The 18,931-nt window shown below is 40.4% G+C and overlaps 1 protein-coding gene across 1 annotated transcript in view; it reads right to left on the reverse strand.

The window, feature by feature from the left end:
• Window positions 1-2,368: 2,368 nt before the first annotated feature.
• LOC117209455 (tyrosine-protein kinase Drl) overlaps window positions 2,369-18,931 on the reverse strand; it is a 99,500-nt gene continuing 82,937 nt past the window's right edge. The window contains exons 5-9 of the mRNA XM_033451530.1: window positions 14,554-14,758; window positions 6,525-6,681; window positions 5,366-5,633; window positions 4,478-4,664; window positions 2,369-2,986 (exon numbers count right to left, since the gene is read on the reverse strand). Coding sequence (XP_033307421.1) covers window positions 2,738-2,986; window positions 4,478-4,664; window positions 5,366-5,633; window positions 6,525-6,681; window positions 14,554-14,758 — 1,066 coding nt within the window. The 3' untranslated portion in view covers window positions 2,369-2,737. The remainder of the gene's footprint in view (window positions 2,987-4,477; window positions 4,665-5,365; window positions 5,634-6,524; window positions 6,682-14,553; window positions 14,759-18,931) is intronic.

An 18,931-nucleotide genomic window follows, 5' to 3' on the forward strand; every position in this document is an offset into this window, starting at 1 on the left:
TAACTTGCCGTTTGTTAAACGCGACGATGTTTTCACCGCGAGATTTACGGTACACTTGCCACGAAGTTGGAACACACACGTGTCAAATGATAAAACTAGAGAAAAGTATTGCGGAGACAAACGGTGACAAGTGTCCGCTTCGATTAATATAATAGAACAGACTGAACGAATGGTGGGAAGAATAAGCCGGACCGCAAACGGTTAAACGCTCGGCGAAAACCACGACATTGCGACTTGTTTGACATGCTGCATAATTTGTGCAATCCGACGCGAGACGTGGATATTTGAAGTGACTTGCGCGGTGTGGCTAATAAGTACATAACTACGAGTACGTATAGTTCGACCGCCCATTTACGTAACAGTATATGCCTATCGAAGGTCAGATACGACAATTAGATTCCTATGTGTCCCGAGCTTTGCTTTTGCTCCCTCCGTCGTTCCGGTTACGATTATACGAAAGTTTCGCAATCGCCATACTTGACGAATAACCATCCGAATATAATCGTGATCCCGCGCACTCGGACGATGCAAGCGCTTCTTCGAAGGAATCGAAAAGATTCATCGAAATCAACGGTTCCGTGTTCCCAGATTGTTTTATCTTATCCATCGAGACAGGGAACGGTAGCGATATCCTGCTATTCGGACAAACATCGTTTCATAGAATTAAATCGCGATTAGAAAACGTTCCAATAGGATAAAGAAAACGCACGAGATAGATCTTTGTTCGAAATATATAAATATAACGAGCTTTTAGTACTGTTTTAAATATGCCCCGCTGTAGATCGTAAGTCGCTTCTTCTCATTCGTCGAGAATCAATGTTGCAACCGAGAATAGATAATAGCATAACGTAGATACATTGTAATAAATTCGCACTGACAATCTCTGTGATAAATTTTTCTATAAAGACGATTGCAACCAAAGATAATGCTGAAACTTCGCAACCAATGCATCGCGAACCTCTCGAGCCTCTTATTAGGCTCGAGGAACGCTAAACGTCCTTGTCCAAATAGAATCATCTTGATACCGTTTCGTGTCTAAACGGATAATATAAACAATCTCAAATTACATACGAAAATGCATGTAACGTTAGTTTTATAACTCTCCGCGTAATAGGCCTCGATCTTTTTTACGCAATACGACATTCGCATATTTACGCTTAGATCGTCGCATCATCGAGCTTTTCGGAAAATACATTCGCGATACCGAGTTTCAGTTTCAATGTTTACTAAATTATTCGTATTACGTACTTCGTTCGAGGGAAATTACGTTTACGAGGTTGTGTTTAGGAATCTGAGTGAAATTATTTGTAAATGTTCGCACGTTTGCGAAAGTTTTAATAATCGGAATAATTTCCCGGAAAATGCGTTAGCAAGAGGCAATATACTGTATTCTTGACTGTGTTCTGTCTCCCCTCTTGCTGCAAACTTTCCCCTTTTCGAGCTCGATGCATTATTTATAAAATCGTTGCAAGCAAATATTTTTCAGGTTAACGATACCACAAAAGTAGCTATACATGCGCGGATAACTTCGCTTATAACTTGTCAAAACTCTAGAGCTGTTTTTCTTATTCCGTATGAAGAGTATATTTTTATCTAATCCAATATCGTGATATTATACCATAGTCGATATCGCGAATGTACTCGCGAAAAGACACTTGAGAAGAACGCAAGTCTTTGTACTCTTTGCTTTGAAATTTGTTAGAAGAATTTTACACGCGTAGCTGAACAGTCAAACATCGACGGGAATAAAAGCGTTTGAAAATGTCTAAGAAAATAGTCGTCCGGTTATTTTCCACCTTGCGAAGTAGTAGATTCGCACATTTTGATCGAATAAAATTTTGATTATAGAGATTTTTGACGCAGTGCTCGAATCGACGAGACCACATAACGTTTCACGGAACGTTTCCTTGCAAGTTGGGCGAGCGAAAATGGTTGTAATCTTTTTTTAACGCGCTCCGAGATTACGGAAAAGTAGCGACATTGTAAAATTTGGAAAAGAAAGAAACCAAGGAGAACGTTGCGAAAGCGCGCCTGCGAACCGATGATGTAACGCGCACAACGGATAGCGGTGATTGCGAGTTCACAGGCGCTGCGTTCTGTGTCGCGTTGCATCTATCTGTCACGCCTCAAGTTCCTTTTTTTAACTGCTATGGACGGATATATCCGCATCGATCTTTTCATCGCCGATCGGGCCGCACTTCGTTCGTTTCTCCGTAATCGAATCGTTTTAATCCGCGGAAATGCACCCCAGTCTTGGTCAACCGTCATCACCTGTTTTGATTCTCCGGCTGCTCTCCAAACGGAATTTCGAAAACAATGTGGCCCGCCGATACGCGCCAGAGGGAATGTCGAGTACCGTTGCTGACAATCAATAATATGGGCAGTGATTTTCAATTCTGTACGATTGCAAATGGGCAGTGATTTTCAATTCCATACGATTGCATCTCCACTTTCGAGTCTGGTTTTTCTTTCCTTTTTTTAATGAAAAACCACGCCCTTCTGGGCGGTGTTGGTTACTTTCAAAAAATTCGTCATTCGTCGCCGAGCTATCTTTATCGTGAGTCTCTCTCTCGATGAGTCTTCGTTTTGATTCCCGCTCACGTTGAATCCTCTTTCTTGCGTTCAGAACTCTCGCGAGGGACGTTGACGGAAAGGTTCCGCGACGTGATCCGAACATATCATTCCAGAGTGCTTCGCTGTTTCAAGGAACACCGTGAGACGTTCGAGTATAAATATTTTAAACGAAGCCGCCCAGGGCATCGTGAAAGTCTTGTAGATAGGCGAGAAGTTGAGGCATGGTCGGCCGGTCTCTGGAAAGGCCTAACCAACAGACGGCCATTACGGCGAAAAATTCGTCCGGGCATGGCCTCGGTTGGGCCAGTCGATAACCATCTCGAAGACACGCCATCATTTCGAAAGGATCCACCTCGACGTATGGTTGCTGGCCCATCGTCGCCAATTCCCACAGGAACACTCCGAACGACCACTTGCAAAAAGAAAAGAAAAGAAAAGGAATAATTACTTGTCACGTTTGATAAGAGTTCGCTTACGTCGATATCGCCGAATTACTCGTATAATGTTTTCGCGGTGTTCATAATTTTTAGCGAACGAACGTTATTATAACGTTTATTACTTTCTTACAGTTTCGTCGAATCTGCGATTCTCGATAAAATGTTTCTTTTTATTAAAATTCGAAGCTACCGAAACTCCTCGTTATTTAATAATCTTATTCATTTTGTCCATTTGTATGTCTCTTTATATCCGTAATAGCTTCTTTCAACGTAAAAAAAACGCTCTTCGATAACGTCACTTGAAAATGATTTACTTTGCTACAAGTATCTACTTTCATATTTTATGTATCAGTGTGATAATATCGTAACAAAAGTTACAACGTACGTTATATATGTATCTTTCACGAAGTATAAGCAAATTTAAATAGGTAACTATTTATGGAGTCGCTTCTCATTTAAATAAATTTCCTTTCTACGTTTTAAAGAATCTTTTTTCCTCAAAGAAGCGATCCATTGGATACGAAATATTTGTTTGTTTTCTGTTTCGTTTAAAAACGCATCATAATTTAACCTATCGCACGGATACAAATTTGACCAAAGTTTCTTTTAATACACATAAGTAATTTTCATTTTTTAATTGATTATTCGTTCACAATCGAATCAACCCGTGTACGATAGAACTCCGTTTATACGAGTTAGTCGAAACATAGTGTGGGGGAACATGTAATTTACATAATTTCAATTCATGTGATAAAAATCAATCGATTCTCTCCATCAGCTACGATCGGAACATGTACTTTGATAGAAATATTTGGATCGCCAAATTACGATAATAATTCGTATAACGGGGAATATCAAGAGCCGATTAAATTGGTTTTTGAGAGCCGATACCTAACCAGCGATTTTCAACCAGAGTGCCGTGAGAATTTTTGAGACATCCGATTTACCTAAACTATTCGGTTTACCTTTGCGCGTCAAGTACAAAAACGACTATCCCGAACCAAATATATTACACTTCTTGTAATTTTAGTTGTCTTTCTGTCGACTTTCGGTAATCGGTTTATACGTGCCACGAGATGAATAAAGTTAATATATAACGAGATATAATACGAATAAAATAAAATATAACGCGACGATAAGACTGACATTCGTAACTGTCTATAGACTCGTCTTGTTGCTTGAAATGTTCTTTACGTTCAGATTCTTGATTTCTGAATTAAAGGTCAAATTCAGAAATTAGATTCTTCTAAATTAATAGAAAGGCGTAATGATATTTTACTTAAAAATATATATAATAATATACGTATGTGTATAGTATACAACAATTAGTAAAAATAATCTTCTAATAGATAATTTAAATGTATATGATCTACTGATTTTATTGGAAAATTCAGTCGTCCATTATCGCCAGGGAGTGGTACAGCTTCAAAAGTTTATTGGAATTCAATAGGAATTATGGTCCGTACCACGTCCGTCGCCGTGCTATACTGATTGTGCTGGAGAGTCTCCAAGGCCATCCAACGAATGGGTCTGTTCTCGTTATCACCGAGACAATGGTAATCCTGAGGGAAGAGATCTCGCGCCAAAGCCGTATCAGCTAATCGCACGCGAAGACTGCTTGGCTCGATCAAACAGTTTCTGGCAGCGATATCCCTGGAAACATATTGTCGGTTATACAGGATGTTCCAAACCTTCTTTCCAGTCAAACTTTGTGTCAGCATGTTCTATGGTATAAATGGTACGGATACGAGAAAGCTGTTATACAGGATGATTTGGAAGCCGTAACATAGACGGAAAAAATGTAGTTCCTCGCGTAATTTTTTTGCATACGTTCCATTTACAACAGGCTGTTTCTGTGTCGTGATTTTCAAATCATCTTGCATAAATATAGTTTGATCGACATAATTTTAACAGAAATCGAAACGAAGGATTAAAGCACGTCATTTTAAATCTCTTCGGGGATGCGTTTACCGAACACCTTTATTTCTTATTCTTTGGTTATTTTTTAATCGAGACAGATAATTTTGGAAAATCTGCTAAATTGGCCTGCAATTACAATGTCGGCATATGTAGTTACCATACACACGCTTTATTACAATTTTTATTCGCGCATTATCTTTCGAGCTTCAAAGATACGATCGATCAACCACAAATATACTTTCGCATTCGTCGATCTTATGAAAACAGTACTTTATAATTCCATTTGAGAAGCAGAACTCGTTTACACATTGTTTGCATAATTTACACCTACTGGCAACGAGTGGTATTTGTGTATCTTAGTCACTGTCTGTGACAGCAATTCAGTTCACATTCTAATCAATCTACCGAATAGAGAAATACGTAGATGCAATCACCTGTGCAGGAGCCCTCGACCGTGCAAGAATGCCCCTGCTCTAGCAACCTGCGCGCCAACGTGCACCAAGTCCCTGGTCCCAGGATGATGGTTTCCGTCGGTAAGGTACAACTTCAAATTTAACTCGCCTGGCGAACTCGTGTATGCCAATAATGGACAAGAACTATCCAGGCAGGCGGCGGCCAGCGAAGCTATGTTTGCATGCACTAATCCTGCCAGCTGCGAGCCCTCGACCACCAGCAAAGAGGCTTGATAAGCCGATGCCACTTCTAAAATGATCAACATCTCTTATTAATTCCTGCAGTAATTTCTCTTATCCTTTGTGTTATCGTTCGGAACGCGTTCGGAAATTCTAAAATTTAGGCTATAAGATATTAAACAATTTATAATAATTACGATTTTCCGATTACTTTCGTTGTCTTTAACCAATAGGATATGTTCATTTTGTAACAGATTTTGTTGAAATATTTTCCTCGTTTCGTTTCATCGTTTTCTTTCTTTGTTCCGTTTTACGAATCTGCGGCAGATACATGATTTTCTACCTTATCGCGCGTCGCTAGCCTAGAGTAGTGCAACTTGCGTTCAAATTCGAACACCTGTACGCGTAACTGAAAATGAAACTATCGAATAATATTTTCAATTTTTCGTACCGACGTTGACAAAGTTGTTCAATGTAGTACGTAAACATACGCGTATAAATCACCTTGCGACATTTTATTCGATCTTAATTAACATATTTATCGAAATAATCTTCGAATACTTTGGCAAATCGTAAGTTACTCGAACATGTGTTACAAGGAGTTTCGAAAGTAAAACTTTGTATAAAAGAAATCTTTCATCATAAACTTTATTAATATCGTGTTGGTTGATAGAACGACACATTGTCGAATTTGTCCGATCGTAGAAGGTTCGAGCATCAAGCCCTTGCTGCAACCTACTCATGTACTTGCGAAACCTTTCAAGATATTCTAACGATTTGTAACGATTTGTAACGATGTTCTAATTAATTTAAAAAGCTAACAAGAAAAAGTACTTTGTACGGTATCGATTTATTTCGTAAAAACATCAACGACTCTCTTACTATTCGTAAAGCGACCAGTCGTTACTATTGCCAAAGCCCGATATCACGGCTCTCCAACACGATACTAATACATCGATACCTGTGACTGTCTTTATGATGACTTCTTGTTCACGGCCAACCAATTCCAAGGTACCTTTGTAGACGCGTCCGAAGGTGCCCTCCTGTACGAGATTGCGACAGTAGAGCGCAGACCTCGATACCGCGAGTGCCCTAGCCTTCTCGCAAGGATCGGTCGACTATAAATTAACAGACAGGACACGGAGGTATTAAGCCTGATGCGCACAGACACCAAAGAGATTCCTAAACAATTTGCAACCGTTCTCGGCGTCTCTCGATCGCGTCACACGGCGTCTGCATAATTCATCACAGAACAAAATCCCTTCGCGGGCAACTCATTAAAAAAGCATTTGTCGCCTGTAACAGGATACGAAAGAGGTCGCCAAGTCCCCGAAGGACAAGAAGAATGGCAAGAAGAAAAAAAGAGAAGGACCAGCTTCCCTTCGCTCCCTCCCCTCTTCCCCCACGTCCGGCCGTGTCATCGTTATATCGTCGTTTCCATCGTAGCCACATTCCCCTTTGTTCCTCAACGGTTTTCCAGCGGTTCCTGCGTTGCGAAGCGTAGGACAGCTCCGACGGGGAGCAAACAGGGCTGCAGGGAGACCGGTTATTCATTAATTTCAATTTTCCGGAGTTTTGCCTTCGGCCCCTCCCATTCCATTTGCACGCGTCTACGCGTGCACCGAGCTCTGTACGTGTACGCGCGAGACCAGCGACACTAGCGAGAAAAAAGAGGCAGAAGACGATGGAAAACCATTGGCGGCGTGCAAATTACCGGAGGGCGTGCCCGATTTGAAAAGTAACGCGATCACCAAGTTGAAAAGAAAGATTCCCCGAGCCGGAGTAGGATGTCGCGGTTGAGATCGTTCGTCGAAACTTCGAGGACAACGTTCGACGAGGATACAGTCGGCTAATATCGCGACTTACCGTGCTCCGTAATTCTTATCCGACGCGACGACCGAAAAAAAATCTACTTCCAGCTAGCTTCTTTCTTCCGCTTTGTCCCCGCTGGTTTTCATTACCGCGTTTCGTTCCGCTCGTCGGTTTCATTCTCCGTTCTCCTCTCGCCGGTTTCAGTTTCTCCCTTCCTAATTTTCTTTATCGCTTTTTTTTTTCTTCTTTTCGACGCGAGAGAATTCTTGCCCTGCTCGTTTTTCGCTTCTACTTTCTCTCTTTTCCGTTTGTTAATGAAAATGCAACGAGACAATTTAAAATCGGCTAGCGAGCATGCCGAGAGACTTATAAAGGACCGTTGCGGAATTCGAAGCGTGGAATTTGGAACGCGGAATAAGCTTATAAATATAAATAGAAGCGAGAAGCGCACCTTTGTTTAACTGATAATCGCAACGCGAAGCGACACGGACCGGCGCGCTGCAGTATGGAGAGAGAGAGAGAGAGAGAGAGATTTTCCGGTAGTTGACGGGACGCAATAATTTCGTTATTATGGAAAGCAAAGCGGATGCTTCCATGTTGCTTTCGCCATGGTTTAAACGCGATAGCCGGCACCGCTGCTAGGCACTTTTAATTATATTGTTTGCAAACAGTAACGAGGTTTTCTATGGCGAAGTGAATTACGCCCGAATGCGCCGTGTGCTATAAAAATAAGACGCTAATGATGTTATCAAATGCTTCGCTTTATTCGCCGATATAACGCAGCAGTGATTAGATTATTAGAGCACTTTACGTGCAAGTTACGCTTTTGTAGTTTAATGCTATGACGCAGGCTTTATCAAACCGCGTAGCAAATGCATGGCTATAATGCATGGTCTCTGTTTCAAAGTTCTGCTTAATTTGTTCCACGTTTTTCTTCGTGCGTTTATAAAAAGTGTCAAATAGATCGATTCGACATAGTATTATATCACTGTCATATACGTATACATATACGCCATATTGGCCATAAGTGTGCTATATAATAATATCAAAGGTATACGTAAGTATGGAAACATGCTCGTTATGCTATGTCGGAATATTCTAAATTCCAACTATCTTAATCGGTATTTCATATTACAACACACGTATGACGAGAACTAAATAACAGATTTATGATAAAATAATACTGAAAGTAAAAGCAACGAAAGCAAAAATATCCCACCTGCTTGTACTAGATTATATGTGTAAAACATCAGTAGGTATCCCACTGCTCCCTCATCAACGCGTGGTTATTACTGTGTGGTAAAAACCTTAATATATGCATATGTCAAGGTTAAGTTCACAGAGACTAAATTTCTTTTTCTAAGAATATTTTTACGATATTTCCAAATCACGTATCTCAAGAACTAGAAAGAAAAAATTATCGCAAAATTCGAAGCGTGCGTCATCTAGGAACGTACCCCTTTACAATCTACGAGAAAATAAATGGAAACGATCCGTGCTGTGTAAACTTTTATGTACGTGTGGCGATGTGATACATCGTCAAACAAATAAGTAATAAATAAGAATAAAATATACGTAAGGCGATAGGTTATCGTAGAATGTTAAGAAGAAGAAAACCGTCGTGTGGATTAAATCGTTGAAATTCTGTAGGAAAGGTGTGTTTTCGCTCGATATCACGTTCCCTATATGTCACGAGTATATGCCGGTACTACGATTCGATTGCAAATTGGAAGCAGATATCGTGGGCGACAGTGGAAAATGACGCAAACGTGGTAAATGAGATTTCGGAAAACGAGTAATAAATATTATCCCCCAACGTTGATTATTGTTATTTGTTTCGTGCTCGGCTGCGTGGCGATTGCTTTGCTCATCGCTGAATCGCTCATCGAAGCAAATAAAATTTTTCAATGCTAACAACTACGTCCGACGCATAATTAACAAGCGGCTGCTATTAGTTTGAAAAAACGGATTCGTAATTGCCGCGAGAAACGAATGGGAAGAGGAATTGAACCGGCTGCAAACGTATTTTTTTTGTAATGAATGTAGACTGACGAGTCGCTTTTATACAATCACAATCGGTCTATTGATTTAACGGCGCCAGCAGCGAACTTTTTGCCGGACGCGTACGATGCAGCAATTCGATTTATTTATCGAGAGGGTCTCGTCAAACGTCGTAGTTTGTTTCCCGTTGGAGCCACTTTGAAAGCATCGTTTTTAGGCGCCGTCTAGCCTCCTCGTCACGAGGGTCGTGTTCGAAACTTTTAATTTCAATCCGGCTAATTAATAATACAGTTTCCGATTTAACTACATTAAACCATCGACCATGGGACGAAAGACGATATCGTTCGGGTGGGAATTCGCTAAACCAGAGAATCGACTTATACGATCTATTCGGCGCGTTTGACGGTGACAAGTTTAAGAGCCGACTACGTCGCTCTTTAATTCTCGGCTAGATAGAATTTTATTCGGCAAAGAAACGAAGAAGTAAATCGATAAGAGAGGGGAGAGCGAAAGGATATAGAAATTGAACGACACGTGAAACGTGTATCTGGTTTAATCGAGTTCGATTTTACGAATCTCGATATCGCTCGTAAGAGCTGACAGAATTTATTAACTCGAATAAATGGAATCGCATATCGAAACTGAAGTATAGAGTAACTTTACAACAAATTTACAATTCGTGCCAGTGTGTTTAAGTAGTGTTCGACGACTAACGTTCGACGTTAGGTACAGGTACGATATAGATACTGTCGAAGCGATCGAAAGATAAAGCGAAGACACTCGACATTTCCTTCTGGCACCGAAAGTTTTCCAACGTTCCTACGTCGTCTGATTATTTTTAAACGGAATAAAAGTTCTTCGTTACACAGAATCCACCTAGAAGCTTCATGAATAACTCTACAGGAACTGTTTAAATAATTCAAAGCTTCAATTTCAGTACACGAGTTTACAGGAAGAAGCTCGATCGAAGATAAAGCGACAAGAACTTCTCGAGGTAACACTGACCCGAATCGTCGATTCGAGGGCCGACATTTACAATTAAGATACAAAACGTTAAGTGCGGGATATCAGCCAATGCATGTTAAGCAGTTTTACCGTAGCTTCGCCGTAGCGTAGTCTCGCGCACCATCGACTACGACTATTTTCTTATCTATCTTTCGATAAGGACAGGGTGGTTACTCTCCGCGTCTATCGGGAAAATCAGCAGGAAAACGCATCTGTTCTGAAACCGAAGGTCCCCGGTAAACAGGAACAGTAATGGCTTCTTCAGCAATGGGATCTCAAGCGTATCGTTTTACAGGAGGGATAAGACGTTGCCGCATTACATGACTGGCTGAGTTTGAAGAGAGCTCGCGAACGAGCGAACGAGCGAACGAGCGAGCGAGCGAGCGAGCAAGCGAGGGAAAGGGTGCGGAATCAGGCCGGAGGATAAGTTTTCCCTAAGGATCGTGGTTACATAGAAATATATGTTTGCGTGTGTATGTGTGTGTGTATACTTGTATATTCGCGTCTGAGGTGCGCGTACTTACGTCTGTACGCGTTTGTATAAACACTCCTCTCTTCGTGGTTCTTCGTGTCGGTGACGCACAGTCGCCGGTATAGCAGGAGGGTGGCGTTTCAGACGAGGACATCGAGGGTTCAGGCATACGCGTATACCCGGTAAATTGATCCAAGATCAAAGCCGAAACAATCACAGGACCCACTTGCAGTTTCTCTCTAGCTTCTCTCCACCTTTCACCCTGATTCATCCCCTTTCTCTGCCTCTCTAACCGCGTGTGTAACCTTCGTCCGCCCCCTTTGCCAACCTCCTCTTTGAATAGCCGAGCACAGGTGGTACCGAGCCGTTTCTTTTTCCCGGGAAATTAATGTAAAACGCTCGTTTCGAGCCGGAAAGTGCCGGCTAGACTTTGTTACGTGAATCGAGCCATGCCCGGCTGCTCTTTCTAAACTCCATTGCATATTTATTCGACATTTGCGCGATCTCTGTTTTTTCCTCCTCCTCCTTCTTCCCCTCGTTCCCTTCCCTTCTATGTTTTCTTTGTTTTCGTTTTAAACACGCACCAAGCGGAAAGGCGAGTCACAACGAGTTGTTAAAGAGGTTATTATTCTAGCTATTTCGCATTTACGGCATGTCGTGCCCCGTACGTCGAGATTTTCACACGTACGTACGTTATTCGTCGATGAATTTGTATCGCGGTATTTTGTTAAAATTGCGGAAATCACGAAATCTTTGTAGAATCTCGTGGAATGTCACGAAGTGTTCAATCTCTAGTAACCTTATCTTATGTCTCCTGTTTACAGAAAACTATAATTAGCTACAAGGAATTAGCTACTTTTACCACTGGCGCTCAAGTGTATACGGTATACGCTTCAGTAGTATAGAAAGAGATAAAAACTGCGATAAAATGTGCTAAAATGTGAATTTCTTTCCTAACGATGCCACAATTTTTCGATAAGTCGTTCGAAAAGAAGAGTTCTTATCGAACAAAAGTACATGGTCTCCTTTCACACATCCTTCGATTTATGTACTTGATTCCATTGAAATTTGAATTCTAAGCGATCAAAGAGATCAGCGACTGAAGCGTGCTTGGTCCGAAAGCAACGGCGGAAGCGAATAGAGGGATCGTGTTCTTTAATGGAGAACGCGAGAAGGTGAAAGGGCGAAAGGAAGAAGTCACGACCTCGCCGCGTCCGCGCTCGCGCCCGCTTCCCGTCGTCGTCGTTTCACCGCGTCGCCTCTATACGTCTTCTCGAAGCAGGATAAAAATTGTAAATTGTCGATTTACTCGCTTTATTAATTATTCACTCAGGCACCGATGATCGATTACACAGTTACACTCGGTTTCCCTTTGTACCCACGTTGGCATATAACGAGGGTCTTATATTTGCATTTATATGGAATTAAGAATTCAAATTAGGCAACGACGATGATGGTTTTTTAATTGAAAGAATAATATCACAGGAAAATTTCTTTTAATCGTCCGTCAAATCGTATAACTGTATGTATATTAATTTCGGGTAGAGAATAATATTTTACCTTCGATCGTCTTTCGTGTCAATTTGCGTCAATCGTGACAAACATAAAAAGGCAGTGTTTAGATATATAATCTTGTGCTTGAATGTAACGAATTTCTTTTCTTTAGCTTTAATAAAATTCTTTGCGAAGTTAGCCTCCCACAAGGAAACGTATTTTCCACATTCTATAGGTAAACTGGATCGTATATGACGAAATTTAATTTTTCTAATATTATTTGAAGCTGCGAAGATATCTAAAATACTTAATACAGTACTTATCGATATTAATACGTTATATAATAATTATACGTTATTTGTCACATAAAGTCGAAACTTTTTGAAATTTCGTATAGATCGTCGACTCGCTGTCCACGAAGAATTAACTACATATCTTTGCGTTATATCGAACTTTGCCTTAAATTCCTTTCATATTCTTCGAAATATCGCTTTTGCGTCTCGAAGAGAAAAATTTATCTGACCGATAACTTTTGCACGCTTCCGTACGGTTCCAAAGAATTCCAGGTATCTATAACCAACAAAGTAAGACGAATGAAATGATTGTTCTTCTCGAAAGTCGTGTGGCAAATCAAGTATCGGATTACACGTAGACTCAGGACCAAGAAAAGCAGATCTTACCTTTTCCTCCGGAGGGAATTATCTCTCCGAGGAAGACGGGGCAGGAAGCTTGACAGAAGCGACAAGAGGCAACGGGAGCAAAAAGGGAAAAGGATGCGAAGGAAAAGGGGTTTATCACGTGTACCAATTTCTGGTGAACGGTGTGTGTTCGCTCGGTTAGAAGGAAGTCGTAGGTTGGCAGGTTCGAAGCAGCAGCTGAATAAAGAGCCGAAAGGTTTGAAAGCACTGGGAGGGGAAAGTTGTTGGTAGAAAGTGGCCCCTACGACCACAAATTCGATAAAGTTTTTGAATGCACCTCTCGTCTTGCACGCGAGGCCAGACGAGACCGGCCACGCCGGAGAACAGAATCGTCTCGCAGTCTTCGTTTTCGCTACTGAAAGAACGACGTAGAGAACGAAAAGAGAATACAGGGCGGAGTTCGCGATGAAGATGCGGTCAGGATAGAGAGAGAGAGAGAGAGAAGGGCTGAGAGAAAATCGGATTTCTCTATGAGAGTTCCTCATCTACCTTCGACTTTGTTTCGCGCACTGCTTCACCGCTTTTAAAGTTCATTACGCTATATTACGCTAAACACAATAAGCCGACATATCTTTAAAATGTGGTTTCGCTGGAGTTTCGATATGGAGCTGCTTCGCATTTGAAAACACGATAATTCGCATTTTCTATTTTTTACAAGAGAAGCAGTTTTAAACTTCGGTACGTTGTCAATCGATTCGATATTATCAAAATTGTCTTTTTATTTAGCTTTGCAGCTAAACATGGATTTTTCGTCCTTTCAAAATTTCTTAAATATTATTTATCATAATATTAAATAATTTTTCTTTTTGTTTTGATAATTACGATAATTATCAATTGTCATCGATTTGAAAGGATCGACACGATCGAGAGATTCATTTAAAGAAACAAAAATAATTCTCGATTCTAGAGATTCAGATTAAAGAAGCAAATAATTGAAAAATTATTTTTCAAGATGTTTTCTATAACAAATTGTAGTATTTCTTATTTGTTGTGGCCCGTTCATCCGGCAGAAGCATATGTTTTAAACAAATTGGAATTCTTCGCCTCTCGCAGTAACGCTTCAACAAGTAGCACGGAACCGTCTCTGTTACAAAGAACCTCTTCGAGTATTTTATTTCGTCTGTCTTGAACAATAGAATACGTAAGCATTATTAAGCTTTCACGATATTTACCGATCTCTCTTTGCTTGGAGTTGCGCCGGACCTCTCGGAGTGAATATATCGTCTCGATACTTAAACGCGTTTTCAAAAATTTAAACCAACTGCATACGATCTCCGTAAAATCGTATATCACGTTCGATCAAATATAAAATTGATCAGACCGAAGCACGAATGTTTCGTGACACGTAAGGTAGGGCTGCACTCGGTTAAACTCGGAAACTTTAGAGGCAACTCGGCAGCGCATCTCCTGCCTGGAGAGTTTCACATTCCCCCGGTTCGAAACCGACGTATGTAGGTACTTAATGCAATATCTTGCCGAAGTTTCCGTAAAATGATTTTGCACTATACCTGGCTCAGATGCGTCACATGGCTGGAAGCGTAGTAACTCGCTCTGGAACCGCAAGGTCTCGCATAGAGTGGCTCTAGGTCGGCAATGGTTGCGTAACTTCCGGAATTCGCGCTTCCGGGTCGTGGGTCGACCCTAACCAGCACAGAACTTCTGGCTAAGCCGCCGGTGTCTGCCGCCGAATAGCTACAGCAGGGCAGTGTTTTCCTGAAAGAACGGACGATCCTGTAGTCACCGGTTAATGATTATACACGAGGCTAATTATTTCTGCGATGCACGACACGCTTTGCACCGGGACTCGAGTTGCGTGAGTTATAATCGCGAGAGACACTTGCTACCGCTGCGCTGGCAGCTAGCTTTTTTCGCCTCGTCGCTACTTTCGTCCTAATCCACCGAATCGCCTTTGACACCTCCATGCTTTTAACCGAATTTCCAAATAACGCTGGAACAAGGATGACAATCTCTCGTCTATGATAAAATATTTTCCATTTCTTCTCGATGTTCTAACGGCGTAAGATGTATCGTTTAAACATTTTTGTTGAAAAGTTTAAACAGAAAGAAGTTGTAGCTTGCCAGTGAAATTCATATTACGTAATGAAATTTTTATAGTTCCACATTTTTATTTCGACGTAATAATAATTTATTCTATGAGAGGAAATAATTCTTTCTTGCGATGTTAATCAGTTTCGGAATCAAGTTTTATGACTTCGTTTATTATTCACGTCGAGTTTCACAATGTCTGCATAAATCCCGAAGATCTTTCTGTGGTTTTTTCCTTAAATTCGTAACTCGACGTAACAGAAGGTTTGCGAGCACATTCGACAGCGTATCCGGTATGATCGATCCCGTGAAAAGTTCTCGTAGCGCGTGAAATTACCGCTTAGCCTGCGGGGAAAAATTTTCAAAGAGGGTCTCGTTCCCCTTTGCAGCGAGATATTAGAGCAGAAAGAGGCTCGAAAGCGGCCAGATAGAAGACGAGGAGAACGATAAACGGAGGTACGGATGCCGAGAAGACTAAAATACCGGGAGAGAATTCGCGGAGGAACGGTAATTCCGATATTTCGTCGGATTTATTGGCCGTTTTGCGCATGTAAATCCACTACCGCGATTCGGCAAAAAGGTGAACGAAAAAGAGAAACACATTGCGCAAACGATTTCAAATATTCCACGCTCGGTTTTTTTCCCCAATTCTTTGTATTCATGTCCGAGGACGGGCTTATATTTTATGCCGTAGTACGAGTTCGGATTTAGCATGGCCGATTTACTTTATTTCGCTGCTAGTGACACATTCGTGCGCGATAATTTCTCTATAAATACGCAGCAAATACATAGCAAATACGTAACGTAGCCGTAATTTATCGGTGCATTAAATTAAAAAACGCTGTTCAATTTGTAACGTTCACAGTCGACTTTATCGCTACAGGCTATTTCAGCATCGATACATGGATCGTTATGCATGAACCACTGTTTACATCCCGTTCAATTTATTTGAAGTTACCGACATTTTTGGAACTAGTTCCGCGTTTCAACAACACGCACAAAAAAGCTGCTTTAGTTTCTTTGTAAATTTTCAAATGTATATAATTGTTATAACCGAATGTTAGTTATTCCCCGTTTAATTACGACGATCAATAATAAGATTTTGATATTTTTATTTTAAATATTCCTAACGATAAATATGTCTGATATACAGTAAATTTTATGTCTTTTAATATACCTGATAATCGACGATAAGAGAACATTTAATGGGTAGTATTGGCCTATCGATATATTTCATATGTACCGGTCTAATGAGATCATAAACTTGATATTGTACGAAAATAAAATGCTATACGCACTTTTTGCGTAAACATATTATCAAGAGCACAAGACGAAATATCTACCGTACATGGGATATAAGGAACAAGTGCGAAGAAATTCCTTTTCTCTGTTTGCGAATGGTATATTTCGCCGCAAAGAACAACCTGTTCTTGTCCAATCTGAAAATCGTGCTTTGCGCGTAGAATGGAGATCGACATGGTAACGGGAACGAGGGTGCAACGGTGGATGCTGTGTTTACTCGAGCGGACGGATGTAAAATCTGCAGCCTCGCCCCCGAAGGAGACGTACAAGGGCCGGAGAAGGATCCTCGTTTTCCCGCGCGTTATCGGCCTGGAAAGACTCAAAAGAGCTAATATATCCCTCGAGAGACAATTGGCCCATGCCGCGCCGGGACTTCCCCAAAGCGAAAGACGCCGCGGGAAACGAGGTAAGGAGGCATTTTCAGAAGAAGAAGGGCTACTTCTGTCTCCCCTTTCTCCTAAAATTTCCGTTCCATAAAAATATTCCCCTGTTGGGGGACCATGATAAAAGTGCCCACTCCATGTATTAAAATTTCAGATTACAGCCTTAGTGGTCGTGGACGTTCGAGGAACGGTCGAAAATTCATTGGAAACTGTTATCGGAACTGCAACTACTGTTACTTTGCGAAATGAAAACCGAGCGAAACATATTCGCAATGTACTTTTTAGTAAAATGTAATATCTTAATAGAAGATACCGTCTTTGCAACTATGTTGGAATCTATGTAAGAATCGATGATTCACCCAATGCTATTTACAAAATATAATACGCGATGTTACGTATTGTATAAATGTAAGAGAGCAGAATGTATTTTCGTTAGATACGTGCGTTTCGATGATTTCAAAAAAAAAAGCTTCAGCGAAAAAGGAATATGAATCGAAGGTAAAGCATGGAAAGTTTTTTGTTCGTTCGTAATAATTGAGCTATAAATAGCTATAGACGCATGCTAATAGCGACATAAAGTAGATTCTCCTTGTATCAAAATATTCAAGAAATTCGATAGCTACGCTCAAAAACTATTTGCACTTACAAATTACAAGTCCGATGATTAAAATATTACAAGCTTCTACATATTGTTCGCGCAACAGAAATCTACGATGGATAATTTATCACTTCTCAATTAATATTATTACCTTTCGACCGATATTATTAATTAGCAAATTATTGTACAACAGGCTCGTGGTGTAACACAATGTAATGATTTACTGAATTGTACGATCCAACTACGAACCGTAAACCCTCGTATCTATAGAGGTATTTTATACAAAAAAACCGTAATAACTACACAAACAAAAAGTGTATTTCGAACGTGAAATTATCAGACAATTCTGGAAATAACGAATTTATCTTTATTATGATCAATTAATCGTTGCGTTATTATACTACTTTTGTTGCAACACTCGTCTTTCTAATCTGTGTACTTGAGAACAAAAACAGAAGGACATTCAACGTTACTCGAACGCGGAAGTGAAAATTGATATATTTACGAGACTGACATGAAAAGGATAATACGTTGAATGAATAATACATTTGAACACGACGATACTCTTGACCATAAGAAAACAGTAGTAGAAAAGGCAGAAATAGATACGTATTAAAATTTGCGGCTCGGTGATATTCGTGGTCAAAAAGGATCTTGAACTATTTGCTTCTTGAGAAAAATTCACGAAGAGGAGCTTCAAAAGATTTAATAATGCCCGTCAGGAGACAATTGGTCTACTTTGGGGGAAATCGGAAAGGCGGCGTACAAAGGGAACGAAGATGAAAGGTCGGTGGAAGTTTTTGCCTTTTGATCTCATTTTTATAATTTTATCGTGCAATGAGATTCGTTTCATCGATATCGGGCAATCGAGCAGGAAAGTATTCAATTCGTTAATACCAGATATAACGGAGTTTCAATTGAACGTGTAATTGAAGTACCTACTTACGTAACCTAGAGGCTCTCCTACCTACCTGCCGTTAAGTAGATTTCTCGTACGCTCGAGCGTTAATACGTGTATTGCAAAGAGCGTCTCTTAATTAAAGTTAGACTTGGTACGGGTTTTAATCTAATAACGTGCTTCGTAGAACATTTATTTATAATACCTGGCAGGGTATTTCTGTTAACGAAACTATTTCATGCGGCATCTAATTCGAATACATATTTCCAAGGTATTCTATTTGCAGAATCGAGAAGAAGGCGATTTCTAGACTTTAAATTTTCACAACGATCAGGTGACACGTTTGTGGTTTTTCGGGTTTCGATCGAGTTTTTAATTAGATCGGCGAATTAAAACTTCAGCTTCGGGTTTCAGGTCTATCTCGAAAAAGCGAACTGGAATACCCGTGAAATGTCAGAACAAAGCGCAATGCACTATGCACAATGCAGTTTTCATGGATATGTCAAGAAGGTGATTATACACGAAGAAAGAAGTTAAAGATACGGAATACGATTTTCCTCGTACGAGACACGTTCTTAAGAAACTTGATTAATTTTGCTTGATTTTTATTCATGCTTAGATACACGTCAAATCAAATGTACAATTTTGAAGAAATTACA

The sequence above is a fragment of the Bombus bifarius genome, unplaced genomic scaffold (assembly GCF_011952205.1).
Source record: "Bombus bifarius isolate JDL3187 unplaced genomic scaffold, Bbif_JDL3187 scf7180000008176, whole genome shotgun sequence".
NCBI classification, from domain to species: domain Eukaryota; kingdom Metazoa; phylum Arthropoda; class Insecta; order Hymenoptera; family Apidae; genus Bombus; species Bombus bifarius.